The sequence below is a fragment of the Rana temporaria genome, chromosome 3, assembly GCF_905171775.1.
Source record: "Rana temporaria chromosome 3, aRanTem1.1, whole genome shotgun sequence".
NCBI classification, from domain to species: Eukaryota; Metazoa; Chordata; class Amphibia; order Anura; family Ranidae; genus Rana; species Rana temporaria.
This window is the reverse complement of record NC_053491.1, coordinates 305800727-305816746: the sequence shown is the minus strand read 5'-3', so window position 1 is coordinate 305816746 and position 16020 is coordinate 305800727. Positions and strand designations below refer to the sequence as shown.

General features: G+C 39.9%; 1 protein-coding gene across 2 annotated transcripts in view; it reads left to right on the top strand.

Moving 5' to 3' along the window:
- The window catches only part of HSPA9 (heat shock protein family A (Hsp70) member 9), a 414391-nt gene extending 404733 nt beyond the window's left edge, over positions 1-9658 (top strand). For both annotated transcript variants that reach the window (XM_040344789.1, XM_040344788.1), the window contains one exon: positions 9289-9658. In XM_040344789.1, coding sequence (XP_040200723.1) covers positions 9289-9354 — 66 coding nt within the window. In that variant the 3' untranslated portion in view covers positions 9355-9658. The remainder of the gene's footprint in view (positions 1-9288) is intronic.
- Positions 9659-16020: the final 6362 nt, after the last annotated feature.

The window sequence follows — 16020 nt, the reverse complement described above, 5'->3', positions numbered from 1 at the left end:
GAGGTTACTCTTATCCACCACGCTTCCAGCCAGAGAGTGTCTCAGCATTCTGGGGTCGCTATCGGCAACCATCTCTATGGTTCAATGGGCCCAGTGGAACATGAGACCTATCCAGACATTCTTGATACAATGCAACAATGTATCGATGTCTCAACAAATCATCATCCAAAAGGAGGTCAAACAGTCTCTATGGTGGTGGACCCGGTTGTACAACCTAGAGGTACAAACATATAGTCACCCCCACTCAGGAGGTTATCACTTCAGACACTAGCAAGGAGGGCTGGGGAGCACATTACCAGCAACTTGCAGTCCAAGGCCGTTGGTCTTTCGAGACACAGGACGTAGTATCGAACGTCCTAGAGATGAAAGCAGCATTCCAAGCTCTCTTGGCTTTCAGTCCTCTTCTGAAAAGGAAAGAAGTCCTGCTGAAGATGGACAACAGGGTGGCAGTTGCCTATATCAACCAGAAGTCGTTCCATGATGCAGGAAGTCCACCCAGTTCTCGAATGGGCGCAAGTGAATCTGTCGGGACTAAGAGCGATGTATGTACCGGGGCCCCAGAATCAGCTGGCCGACACGCTAAGCAGGAGCCTCGTTTCTCACAAGTGGGCTCTGAGTTACCAAGCTTTCTCCCTCATAACAAAAACTTGGGGCATGCCGGATATAGACCTGGCAGCAACTCCAGACAATGCGAAAAGCCGGCTGGTACCGGACGATATTTCCCTGCCCGTTGGAGGGGACGGATTGCCTGCAGCACAAGTGGAACTTCCGTCTGGGTTACATCTTTCCCCCGACACCTCTCATACCGAGATTTCTTCTCAGACTCAAGAGGTGGTCATCCACGATAATAGCAGTCCTTCCCTTTTGGCCGAGATGGCCATGGTTCACCAATCTCCTTCAGCTAAACACAGCGAGACCGTTACCTCTTCCACCAGCAGCAGATATACTCTCCCAGGGGCAACTTTTTCATCCATCCCCGGAAAGGATGCATCTGACAGCCTGGAGGTTGAAAGGACTAGGTTCCTAAACCAAGGTTGCTCCCACAAAGTGGTAGACGCTTTTTCAAGCCAGAAAATGCACCACCAACAATACCTATAAGAAGATCTGGGGGAAGTTTCTCTGTCACACAACTGACTGGAACCCGTCCTCTCTAACAGCTGCTCAAATCCTTGAGGTTCTGCAGTTAGGCCTAGATAAAGGCCTTGGTCAAGCACTCTAAAAGTCCACGTATCAGCTTTATCGGCCATGACGGGATTCAAATGGGCACAAGAATCTCTCGTCATTCAATTCCAGTAGGCCTGCCTAAAGATGAGGCCTCCGAGAAAGCCTTCCTTCCCGACCTGGGATCTTTCGACCGTACTGGAAGCTCTAGCGCATGAACCTTAATCTCCATTGAACAACCTCTCCCTGTGGGACCTAATGCTCAAGCTCACCTTCTTGATCACAAAGAGACTCTCAGAGATGCATGCCTTACTGGCAAAAGAACCATATTTGATCGTCTATCCAGACAAAGTAGTCTTAAGACCATCCAATCGGTTCATACTGAAGGTATCGTCCTCCTATTTTAACCAGGAGATCAACCTTCCTGCTCTCTCCACCAATCAAGGGGATCCACATCCACTGGATGCAAGAACAAACATCATGGCCTACCTCTCGGCAACCAATGATCTGAGGAAATCAGAATACCTCCTGGTCATCCCACATGGATTTAGAAGAGGGCAAGCAGCAACCTCTCGCACCTTCCATCAAAAAGGCCTACTCGCTGAGCCAAGCACACACCTGAGGGCTTGAAGGCACATTCCCCAAGGGCAATGGCAACCTCCTGGGCAGCCTACTGCAGAGTGTCCTCGGAAACTATATACCAAGCAGCGACTTGGTCATCCAGAAACACCTTTATTTCTCATAAGGTGTACTCTGCCAGATTGTCTATGGCAGAGTTTGGACGAACGGTTATTTGGTCCAACACCCCTATTCCTTGTAAATAAAACATCATCTTTATGCTCAGACCCACCCAGTTTGTGAGTTATTTACCCAAAGGTGTATTCTGCCATGATTCGACAGGAAAACAGAAAATTGTATACTCACTTTTCCGTAATTTTCCTTTCCTGTCGCATCTTCATGGCAGCATCGTTTTTCACACAATTCCAATTAATCCTTAATACTCCTGAAGAAGCCGGAAATGTTTTGGCAGAACATGTTGAGATTGATGCATCTATTGTAGACATGGACACAAACTGATCATAATACAATGATATTCATGGTTTTAATGAAGTTTTAATTAAGATGAAACACAAATGTTAAAATGTAACCATTTTTTATATTGGCACCTGTAAAAAGTCTCATCTTTCATACTACATACTTACCTTTATACATTATTGGTCATTATTATTATACATTAGTGGTATGTGGTGCTTAAAAACCAAATCCGCTTGCATCCAGGACAGTTTATACATTCCGTACATTTTTAATATTCATAGGCGGTGCTTTAAAAGCTTTTACAGGTTACCACTTTAGATTTGCACAAGAGGTCCAGTGCTAGAATAACTGCCCTCAATATGACAATTGCGGTGATACCTCATGGTGCAATTGCTGTTTACATACCGACATGAGATAGACTGTCACTTTTTGGGACAGGTTACTTTCATTTTTTTTCATTTCATCACTGACTGTGGAAACTTCACACCGGATCTCTTGCAAATTGGATTCTGTGTGTCTCTACTCTTTTTCCAGACTCTGGGACCATGATTTCTAAATTAAATGCTAAATTTTGCAGTCGGTGATGATTTAAAGAGACATGTCATCTGCTGGTGTTGGTCTACTGTGTTTTATCAACTCCAAAGTCAGTGAACCTTTAAATTCTAGAGCACTTCATGCTTCCCTCTGCTGACCAGCTTCATGAAGATGCTCATTTAATTTTCCAGGAGGACTTGGAACCTGCCCACGCTGCCAAAAGTACCAATACCTGGTTTAATGATCATGGTAGCACTTTGCTTGATTTGCCCATAAAACTCACTTGACCAAAACCCCATAGAGAATCTGTGGCGTATTGTTAAGAGGAAGATGAAACACCACACCCAACAATGCAGATTAGCTGATGGCCACTATCAAAGAAACCTGGGCTTCCATAACACCTCAGCAATGCCACGCCGCATTGATTCACTAATGCATGCAAAAGGACCCCCCAATCAAGTATTGCGTGGATGTACTTCTCAGTAAGCCAACATTTCTGTATTAAACATTTTTTTATTATTATTGGTCTTCTAATATAGACTAGAATAGTAATATTCAAATGTTCTGAGATACAAAATTTGGGGTTTTCGCTAGCTGTAAGCCATAATCCTCAAAATGAAAAGAAAGAAATGCTTGAAGACTATCACTCTGTGTAACACATTAATATAAAATGGGTTTCACTTTTTGAATTTAATTACTCAAAAACCTTTTTGATGATCTAATATTTTGAGATGCACTTGTATATTTTCTGAGAGCAACACCCCGTTGCTGTCAGAATAAGGCATATACCATAAGTTTATATTCGAATGATCTGGCAAGGAACGAATTGGGTTGGCCCCAATATATTGTTTGGCATAAAAATTGCTTTGGTCCACAATCGATCAATACAGATCTTCAGTAAAAAAAAAAAAAAAAAGGGAATTAAATGTGCTGTTTTCATCTGAATTCCAGGTTGGGCAGTGAATGGGTGCTGCAGAATCTGTGGGCTGCTGTTATAAAGATTTTCTTCAATATAATATCTAATATTCATCTATTAACAATATTAACACACGAATGGAGTTGGGTCTTTGAGAATAATGGACTTGAATACATTTAAAATATTTATATCAGTGTCTGGATTTGGAAAAGTGAATTCTATAATTTGTTATATATTTAATTATATAGTTAGTTTGTAGCTTCATAATCTTCTATGGTAAAAACTGGCATATGGTTATCATTGGGCTGAACTGGCTTCCTGTTGAAGTTTTACCATCCTCCCATCTAAGGTATAGGGTTACAGCTTTTGAGATGTAAAAGTATTTTAACTAGGAATATACAGTGCCTTGCGAAAGTATTTCGGCCCCCTTGAACTTTGCGACCTTTTGCCACATTTCAGGCTTCAAACATAAAGATATAAAACACAATCATGAAGTAGAACGAAATTTATTGGATATTTCAAACTTTTTTAACAAATGAAAAATTGGGCGTGCAAAATTATTCAGCCCCCTTAAGTTAATACTTCGTAGCGCCACCTTTTGCTGCGATTACAGCTGTAAGTCGCTTGGGGTATGTCTCTATCAGTTTTGCACATCGAGACTGAATTTTTTGCCCATTCCTCCTTGCAAAACAACTTGAGCTCAGTGAGGTTGGATGGAGAGCGTTTGTGAACAGCAGTTTTCAGTTCTTTCCACAGATTCTCGATTGGATTCAGGTCTGGACTTTGACTTGGCCATTCTAACACCTGGATATGTTTATTTGTGAACCATTCCATTGTAGATTTTGCTTTATGTTTTGGATCATTGTCTTGTTGGAAGACAAATCTCCGTCCCAGTCTCAGGTCTTTTGCAGACTCCATCAGGTTTTCTTCCAGAATGGTCCTGTATTTGGCTCCATCCATCTTTCCATCAATTTTAACCATCTTCCCTGTCCCTGCTGAAGAAAAGCTAGCCAAACCATGATGCTGCCACCACCATGTTTGACAGTGGGGATGGTGTGTTCAGGGTGATGAGCTGTGTTGCTTTTACGCCAAACATAACGTTTTGCATTGTTGCCAAACAGTTCGATTTTGGTTTCATCTGACCAGAGCACCACCTTCCACATGTTTGGTGTGTGTCCCAGGTGGCTTGTGGCAAACTTTAAACACTTTTAATGGATATCTTTAAGAAATGGCTTTCTTCTTGCCACTCTTCCATAAAGGCCAGATTTGTGCAGTATATGATTGTTGTCCTATGGACAGAGTCTCCCACCTCAGCTGTAGATCTCTGCAGTTCATCCAGAGTGATCATGGGCCTCTTGGCTGCATCTCTGATCAGTCTTCTCCTTGTATGAGCTGAAAGTTTAGAGGGACGGCCAGGTCTTCGTAGATTTGCAGTGGTCTGATACTCCCATTTCAATATTATCGCTTGCACAGTGCTCCTTGGGATGTTTAAAGCTTGGGAAATCTTTTTGTATCCAAATCCGGCTTTAAACCTCTCCACAACAGTATCTCGGACCTGCCTGGTGTGTTCCTTGTTCTTCATGATGCTCTCTGCTCTTTAAACGGACCTCTGAGACTATCACAGAGCAGGTGCATTTATACGGAGACTTGATTACACACAGGTGGATTCTATTTATCGTCATTTAGGTCAGAAGTATTGAAAAAAATTATATCAAATAGCCAACGGATTATTCTGATCCTAGCGCTCAATGGAAAAATAGTTGAGTAGATGATTGTTTTATGCAGTAGAAAAGCAGCTATTATAATAAAATGGTACTAAAAAACAATGTGTTATTAAAAGATATTAACAAAACATTAACAGCGCTAAAATGAGCCTATAAATGGCTTATGAGTCTAATACACATGTACTGCAATGGTTAATTGAGAAAAAGTCTTTAGGACTATATATACACCACGTTGAGTAACTCTAGTGAATATATAACATGGGTTCCCACTCTTTGTAGTTTCATTAGTAGTAGTCCATGCAATTCCTCAGATGTAAAAAGTTCTTTGTTGGGAGTGATCACACAGTGTAGGCGTTTATCTGCTCAAATGCTGATAGGGACTCTCTGTGATTTCCCCCCTAAGATTTTGTACTCACCAGAATGTAGTACTTTAAAACATTGGATACATCCACTTGTAGCAATCACGCATCGGTTCTCCTCCTCTGGTGTGTGATGATGATCCGTGTGTTCTAATCAGTGTAGCTTGGCAGTCTTGCAGGGAGGCAAAAGAAAACTTTGCATAGTGTAAAATCCTTTTTATTTAAACAATAAAGCTATTGTTTAAATAAAAAGGATTTTACACTATGCAAAGTTTTCTTTTGCCTCCCTGCATGACTGCCAAGCTACACTGATTAGAACACACGGATCATCATCACACACCAGAGGAGGAGAACCGATGCGTGATTGCTACAAGTGGATGTATCCAATGTTTTAAAGTACTACATTCTGGTGAGTACAAAATCTTAGGGACTCTCTGTGATTTCCCCCCTATCAGCATTTGAGCAGATAAATGCCTACACTGTGTGATCACTCCCAACAAAGAACTTTTTACATCTGAGGAATTGCATGGACTACTACTAATGAAACTACAAAGAGTGGGAACCCATGTTATATATTCACTAGAGTTACTCAACGTGGTGTATATATAGTCCTAAAGACTTTTTCTCAATTAACCATTGCAGTACATGAGTATTAGACTCATAAGCCATTTATAGGCTCATTTTAGCGCTGTTAATGTTTTGTTAATATCTTTTAATAACACATTGTTTTTTAGTCATTTAGGTCAACATTGGATCATTCAGAGATCCTCACTGAACTTCTGGAGAGAGTTTGCTGCACTGAAAGTAAAGGGGCTGAATAATTTTGCACGCCCAATTTTTCTGTATTAAATTTGTTAAAGTTTGAAATCCAATAAATTTAGTTCCACTTGTTGATTCTTCAAAAAAAATTTAAATTTTATATCTTTGTTTGAAGCCTGAAATGTGGCAAAAGGTCGCAAAGTTCAAGGGGGCCGAATACATTCGCAAGGCACTGTAGTTCTTTCTGTAGACTACAGTATTTCTATGTATATGTAGTATTTTGGATGTGTGTGTATGTGTGTATATATATATATATATATATATATATATATATATATATATATATATATATATATATACACACAGGGCTTTTTTTCAGGGGGAACTCAATTCCACCACCTCTGGCTCAGACCCTTTGGTGCCTGCTCACCACAATCACTTGTAAACACGGAAGTCTGGTTTATGTGTTTACAAGTGACAGCTCTGCACTGTGTGTAACCCCCCTGAACTCTGCACTCTGTATGTAATGCAATCCTCGTATTTAATGCCCGTCTAAGACCCTTCTACTGTTTGTGAAATCTGAACGTAGTCGTGGTTGAGTTCCTGCATCTATTTTCTGAGAAACAAAGCTCTGTATATATATATATATATATATGTATATGTATATGTATATGTGTGTGTGTGTGTATGTGTGTATATATATATATATATATATATAATGATTTAGATGTTAAAGAACCTTTGTCTTGTATAAGTAAAATGTAGTTACTCACATAGCTCAGAGCCCCATCCTTAGGAATTTTAGAGTAAATGAACAACTCTCTTTTGAAGGACATTTGAATTTGGCGGGCTTCTTGTAGAACAAGTCAAAAATGAACTCTAAATGACGCATTTTTAGGAAGGTGGGGGCAGGCTATATATTACGACAGAGGAGCAGAAGTTTTGGGCTCTCTTCTCTTGAATGCTACAGACACACGCTCTCTTACTCTTGGAGAGATGAGCTGACATGCTTGAATACACACTCTCACACACTTGGAAGGAAGCTTCACACACACACACAGATATATATTTGATTCAACTTTGATTTCAAGACTAAGACTTATTGATGCTATTTTTATATTCTACAATTGTATCAATTTCATCAATTGTAGAATATAAAAATAGCATCAATAAGTCTTAGTCTTGAAATCAAAGTTGAATCAAATATATATCTGTGTGTGTGTGTGAAGCTTCCTTCCAAGTGTGTGAGAGTGTGTATTCAAGCATGTCAGCTCATCTCTCCAAGAGTAAGAGAGCGTGTGTCTGTAGCATTCATGTGATATTTTACTATTTTATCATTAAATACATTTTGGAGTTTTTACACAAGAACGGAACGGATTTTCTTGGAACTTTTCTCATCAATATGAATATCGATTATTAATGCAATAATATCGATTTACCGACACGTATTTCAGCTGCCAATCAGGATTTGAAAGCACATTTAGGAAGGACACTATGGCTCTCTACGGGCCTATGGTCTATTTTTTGGCTGCAGGACGCTACTTGTGCTAGCCACTGCACCAGCTTTGACTACTTGTGGGACTCGCCATGTGATATTGCAGGGCTGGTATGTAAAAGACCAGGATGTACTAGGCCGCTGGTGCTAGCCAATCCACAAAAGGGTAGTGCGGCACTAGTACTGGCATTCTGCCTATAAGAATCATCATGCGATTTTTGCACCTCGGCAACTTGGGCATTGGGTCGGGTACACCGGACCTTGGCTCAGACGATAAAGAGGAGGTCCCTGCTATATCCCAGGATGCCGCTGCTCTCTACAGGTTTGTATTCTGAGCCTGATTCTGGGGGGTGCGTGATCAGGGGGTTAAATGTGCCATACTATGATTGTGTCGGTGTAGTGCTTTAACTCATTGCCTGATGCTTTCTTCTTTCTGGATCTGAAAAGGGCTAAACGAGAGAAGACATAATTTCCTGTGCCTGTGTTTTGCACATGCTGTTCCCTGATTCGCAATAAGCCAAAGCAAATCTATCGCTAATCATGACTAACATCTTTTCGGGGGTAACTGACAAAAAATCATTGGCCTGGACCTGGTAACTGATCGGTGCTCAAAAAGCAGCATCGGCAAGCGCGCACGTCCCCAGCTTGGGGCCATGGATCACGTATATATACATGATCTAATGCACAGCTGCCACCCTATAGCAGTAAAACTGTTTTAGGTCACATTTAAAGTGGTTTACATTTTATTGATGGAATTTGTTATTTTGATGTTGGTTTTGTCACGCATGTTATATTTTGAGCAAGTTGGATCACATATAAGACAGCGCTACACTTAAATAATTGGTATATTCTAATCTGTAAATAAACAGATAAAGATAATGGAGCCAGCCCAGTTTCAAAATGGTACTGATTCAGGGTACCCATTTAGGGCCCATTTACGATTCTGCATCCCACAACATTTTAATGCAGCACAAAAAATGTAAATGGACCCCAAGACATCTGAAGACATATGCAAGTATATTTGTTTCTGCATTTCATTCCTTAGCTTGGTATTTTTTTTAAATTGTATTTTTATTTTGTATTTAAAAAAAGACAAGGTTTCAGAATATGTAAACATGTGATAACGGTGTTAAATTCCACCTTCCACCATTTTGTTGCAAAATAACTTTTATAATTTTATAATAATTTGGGTTCTTTATCCCGTATGGTGGATCATTTTATTTTTTATCTAGGGTAGAGTTTAAGTGTGCAAAAAAGTACTTGTATTTCTGAACTGCAAGATAAGACTATATTTTTGTTTTTCAGATGGCATCAGAAAGAGAGGGTTCTGAAGCTGGGGAGCAAAAGGAAGAGCAAAAAGATAAACAATAAATTTAAAAGAATAAAATATGGAATGGAGGCTTTGGAGAGAATTGCTTCATGGATGTCCTGAGCAAAAACTAGTCTATAAGTCAATTGTTATACTGTGTTTTGGCAGTACTTTTTATATATAATTTTCTTTATGATAAGTAAAATGTATGTTCGGCGGACTTTGTGAACCCTTTCTTTGTTTTTTTATTTTTTTGTTTGTTTGTTTTTTCTTTTTAATTTTCCATAGATCACCTGAAAAATTTTCATACTGTCTGTAAAAGAAAACTATTTGCCGCACCAATAAACTACTGGCTTAGCTATTTAAGGCTTTTTAGGTTTATTTATTTATTTATTTTTATTTTTTTCCGCTCAGTCAATAACTTTCTTGGTGACTTTCTCATGGAAGATGGTCCCCCATCGTCTCCGAAGAAGTTTTAGCATCATCTGTGGATATACAATTCATTTTTATTTAGTTTTTTTTTATTTTTATAATTCTTTATTTTATATATCTTTTTCTTTTATCATATACAGAAAATAAAATGCAGCCATTTCGATTTCCTCAGTGACATAACATCCATTTTTAACATTAACTAAATATCTCGCATTCCACATTTTGAATATCTGCGTTTTATATCATATCAATTTTTCCTTTCCTTGATTATAGTGCAATCTTTTACATATTCTTACTTCCCTCCACTACAATCTTCGAGAGAGCATCTTTACCATCAAAGAGCAATAGTTTCCCCCCCCACCCCCTAATATATAAGAAAGAAAAAAAAAAGAAACAGATTCTCCCCTTTCCCCAGCCTCTCCCGCCCCCCCTAGTTACCACAACCCCCATACTCCATATATGGGGTCCAAGTCCTCAAATACTCCTCCTCTCGCTCCCTAAGTCCCATGGTAAGATTTTCCATCAGCTGAATCATTTATTCTGCTAAGCCATTGTGTTTTTGTTGGAGGAACCGTGCTCTTCCATAAGATTGGTATGCACGCCTTAGCTGCCGTTAATAAATGTCTTAATAAGGATTGTTTATACTTTTCCAGAGACAGTGAGATGTCAAAGAGCAAAAATGCTGCTGGTCTGTCGCCTAGATTCACCCCGGTAATCTCTCGAATAGTCTCCGAGACCATATCCCAAAATTCCTTTAATTTTTGACCGCTCCAAAAAATGTGTATCATGGTCCCTTCTTCTTTCTGGCATCTCCAGCACATATTTGATGTATTCGGGAAGATCCGATTCAATAACTTTGGTGTCCTGTACCACCTGGTCAATACTTTGTATCCCCCCTCCTGGTATCTGGATGCAATTGACGCTTTATGTATAAATGAAAAGATCTTATTTTTCTGTTTCTCTGAGAACTTTGTGCCCAAGTCTCTTTCCCATGCCTGTATAAAAACTAACTCTTGAGTCAATCAATAGATTGTACATATATGATAGCATATGTCTCTTTGGTTCTTTCTTTAAGCAGATTTCTTCGAATTTCGACGGTGCTCCTATCTCCTCCTCTCGGATTTTTAGAGAACCTATGAAGGTTCTCAGCTGATTTTGTCTCCATAAGTCTAAATCCTCACCATATGCTTTTTCCATCTGATCGTTGTGCATCACATGATTATTGGTCATAAAATGTGTCAGTCTACTAATTCCCTTCCGTCTCAAATTATTAAAACATCGGTCTTTAAGACCTGGCTCAAAGCTTGGGTTACCCAAAATGGGTGTCATTGGACCGATATGTTTCAGCAGATTTGTTTTCTTAGCGATCTTTCTGATCACTCTAAGTGTGGCATTTATCGTTGGGTGTTTTTTTATACCCTGAGGAATATTGCTTTCTGCTATCCATGCCAGACCTTCTAGTGGAATGTTGCACATCTCACGTTCCATATTAACCCATGGTTTGTCTTCCTGGTGTGTGCACCAGTCTGCTATACGGGCTAAGTGTGAGGCGTCATAGTAGCCTATAGGGTCTGGAAGTCCAACTCCCCCCCTTTCTTTCGGTAGACTCAGTATGTTCCTCCGCACTCTTGCAGATTTACCTGCCCAAATAAACTTCATAAATCTGGCTCTCATATCTCTCAAAAATCCCGTCGGTATTTTTATTGGTAAGGTCTGAAACAGATATAGTATTCTTGGCATCAAATTCATTTTTACTATATTAATTCTGCCGAACCAAGAGAAAATTTCTTTATCCCACTTTTGCAGGTCGAGTTTAATTTGTTTTATCAGAGGAGCAAAATTTAATTCAAAAATCCTACTTATCTTCTTTGGTATCTTAGTCCCTAGATAGTCTACATGAGAATCTGTCCATCTAAGAGAGAAATTGGCTGTTAATTGCTGTTTCATCCGATTCTCTACCTCCACTCCCATAGCTTCCGACTTGTAATTCACTTTAAAGTTAGATATTTCTCCATATCTTTTTATTTCTGCTAATAGGCATGGTAACGATGTTATTGGGGTGGTTATTGTAAACAGTAGATCATCGGCATAAGCTGCCACCTTATATTCTTCTCCCTTACCTCGTATACCCTTTATATCTGTATTTGCTCTGACAACTCTCAGAAATGGTTCCAGTGAGCGGATAAATATAATAGGGGAGAGGGGGCATCCCTGTCGGGTTCCATTCTGGATGGAAAAGCTATCCGATTTTATCCCATTTACTTTTACCCTTGCAGTAGGGCAAGAGTAAAGACTCATAATCCAATTCTGTAATCCCCTCCCTAATCCTATATGTTGCAGTATCGCTTTTAGAAAGCCCCAATCCACTCTGTCAAAAGCTTTTTCCGCATCCGCCGAAATAAGGATTAGTGGCTTATTAAGTTGTTGGGCTAGATGTATTGTACTTAAAACTCTTTGGGTATTTTCTCTGCCCGGCGTGAACCCGACCTGATCTGCATGTATCAGGGCGGGGATATACGTCAGAATTCGATCGGCCAATATCCTTGCGAAAATTTTAAAATCCACATTTAGCAAGGATATTGGGCGGTAGCTCGCGCACTGAGCAGGATCCTTCCCCTCCTTGGGAATTACTGCTATTTCTGCCATTAGAGTTTCCGCCAGCATCCTCTGTCCATCGCGAATTGAGTTAAAAGCCGAGATAAATTTAGGCGCAAGCTTTTCTGCGAATATTTTATAATATCGTAGTGTGTATCCGTCAGGGCCTGGGGCCTTTCCCAGTTTTAATGATCTGAGGGCACCTAGAAACTCCTCTATTGTGATCGGTCCGTCTATTTTCTCTGCGTTCTCTGTCGTTATACTGGGCATCCCTGAATCCTTTAAATATTCTTTTATCTTTTCTTCTCTGTCAGATATTTTTGCCCTTGATGATTTTTTATCCAATTGATACTAATTTGAATAGTAGTCTCTGAATGCTCCCGCTGCGTAGATCTAACTACTTCATCTCCTTGCGTTTTGATTTTTTCAATCCGATTCCGGGCTTTCGTCTCCTTGAGTGCATTCGCCAACAGTCTGCTGGGTTTATTCCCGTACTCATAGTATACTCTTTTACATCTACTCAATTTAGCTTTTGCTTTTTCTGTTAACATAAGATTCAGTTTTTCTCGCAGGCCCGTCAGCTTTTCCTCAAACCGCTGTGTCTGCGCTTTTTTATGTGCTATTTCCAGTGTACGGATCTCTCCCAGCAGAGTGTTGAGTTTAGCACCCAGAGAGCGTTTTCTGTGTGCTCCTAGCGATATAAGCACGCCCCTTAAATAACACTTGTGCGCCTCCCAGATATACATTGGACTCGTTTCCTCCAAGTCATTAATATCAAAAAAGGTATCTATCTCCCGAGCTAGCTGCTTTTCATATATTGGGTCTTTTAGTAAGGTCTCATTTATTTTCCAATTCCATCCATCTGGGCCTCTCTCTCCCCACTCTATGCTACAGCTTGTAGGCGCATGGTCAGATATGGTAATTGATCCTATTGATGCATCTCGCAAACGAAAAAGAATATTCTGATCAATAAAAATATAATCGATTCTCGTATACGTCTTGTGTTTAGCGGAGAAAAAACTGTAATCCTTATGTACATGCATAATCCTCCAGCTGTCCACTAGCTCTGCGTCTTGTAGCATCGATTTTACTTTGCGTAATTTTATGTTAGATATGTGGGATCTACCCTTTGATACATCAAGTGTCGGTTCTAGTGCTATGTTCAAATCTCCACCTAGGATTAATGCCCCCTCTTTATTTTGTTGTATAATTTCCAAATATCTTTCCAGGGCAGATATGGGATTCACATTGGGTAAATATAGGTTTGCCAGAGTAACCTTTTGCTCCCCCAATTGACCCTTTACTATCACCATCTGTCCTTCGTCATCTGTTATTAGATCGGATTCCTTCCATGACATTTGTTTTGAAAACATAATTGCCACACCATTTGCCTTGGATGTCTGTGAGGCACCATGATACACAATTGGAAACTTATAATTTCCCAATTTTGGGATCTTATTTTTTCTAAAGTGTGTCTCTTGAAGAAAAATTACCTGTGCTTTGCTTCTGCCGAGTTCCGCCATTAGTTTTGAACGCTTTTCTGGGCTATTTAAGCCCTTTACATTATAAGAAATAAAGTTAATTGTATCCATTTTGTCCTTTTCTTTTCTCTTCCCTCCTGCCGCCCCCCCCCCCCTCCTCCGTCTATCAGAAGCGTATACAAAGATTCCACAAGGGAATCTGAGGTCCCAAAGAGGAGAAGAGGCAGGAGGGAGGGAGAGGCAGAGAGAGAGGAAGAAAAAAAAAAACCCTTACCCGTCCCTCGGAGGCTGGTCACTCGTCCAAGCTCCCGAGTAGTTTACTTCCCTTTCCCTTTTAACTCCGACCAATTGGTCCCTATTGGTCTATCGACCTATAGGGCACCCTGCTATAAGCAGTGGTATGGGAGAGAGAGAGGGAAGGAAGAAAAAAAAAACCCCACCCCTTGAACGCCTCCGGCTTACCTCCTCCTGGAGGAGAGGCGTTACAAATGGGGAGAGTGTATGTGCAATGCGGAGCATGAGGTGCCTCTGGAGCCCCCCCCACGTTTGTCTGCGTGTACCCTTACTAAACTTATTTTGCCTAAGGCTTACTCACCCCAGCCCAAGTCCAAAAAGAAAGAAAAAAGAAGAAAGCATCCCATAAAATTGGACACTTATTTGCTGTTTGGTGTTAATATTATAAAGCTAATTTTAGTCGAGTTAGGGTGACGTCTCCAATCACCCCCTAAGTTAGTGAGTATAATATCCAGCGGATGTGACTCTAAGTCAGACTTGTTACATTTATCAGTAGAGGGCATACCCCCCCGAAAGAGAGGGAAAAATAAACACAAAAAAAAATGAGAAAAATACCTAGGTTTATCCCCCCCCTTTATCGGATCTGTTTTCCTGACTTATATCTCATACTCCATCTATATTAACATATCTTTCATAGAGTACTGTGCATTGATAAATACCTATTAAGCTGCTTATCATTTTCCTACTACCTATTATCCTCCACCATCCCTAAAGAAAATCCATTATTTTTAACTTGCGCCTTTTGAGAGATTTTAACTTCAAAATATACAATATAAAAATATAAAGGTATACAGTACAATACTCCTGTGTGCATGGTAGACCTAGTTCTTATAAATATATACGCAAGACCTTCCCTAGACCGAGGACCCTCTCACCCTTAAACCCTTTCCCATTACTCTATCTATTTATTCATAGTGGTGTGTTGGCGTCTCTAATATGCACCTTTGGTGTGCGTGTACGTGTACGTGTATTTCAAAAAAACAAAACAAAAATAATCTCTACTAAAAGTCTCCACTCAACAAAATAAAAATTTCCTTCCCCCCTTCACTTCTCCTTCTCTTTACCTTAAGGGCTATTGCCTCAAATATCAGTGTATAGTGTGTGTGTAGTGTATGGTGTGTATTGTATTGTGTTTTTAAATATATATATATTTTTAAATATGCAATATAATTTCCCTTAGTTAGGTCCGGGAAAAAAAAAAAGAAAAAAAAAAATCTCCCACACCGCAATACACCCTCCCCCCCCCCCTTATCCCTCTATGGGTCCTCGGGCTGGAGCATTTACCACCATTTTCACAGCATTTACATTACATTACCATTTCATATGATATTTCATATGATATTTTACCTCAAAAAAAAAAAAACCTCTTAGATAAACAAAAAAAAAAGACACCTGGGAAAAAAACGCCCTAGGGAGGTCAAGGGGGAGGGGAGCATGGAGGTGAAGAACCTGCATCCTATCAAACAACCATTTTATCTTCCTTCATATTAACATAATTCTTTAGAAATGTATTTGTCTATTTAATGTTTTACCATTATACTAATTTACTTTATTTATTTATTATTATTTTTTTATTTATTTTTTGTATGCCTTCCACACTACTCTTTTATTTCTCCGGGGTCCATGACCCCCATGAGCATCCTTATCTTCTTCCCCACTACCTCCATCTGCCCTTCCCCTTGCCTCCTCATGTCAGGGCGGAAAGAAAGAAAAAAAAGGGGAAGGGTGGTTTTCCACCAGGATTTACCACCCCCCAAAAAAAAAAAAGTCCCAAAAACACAAAAAAAAAAACAGAAAAAGGAGTATAAAATATTCCATTGTCCCTAGGGGTTTGTTCTTCAGACGTGTTCCTTCGTCCCTTTTACTTCAATTCGGCCTCTACTTCTGTCCTCCTGCCCCCCTTTTGCTCCCATACTTCCCATTGCG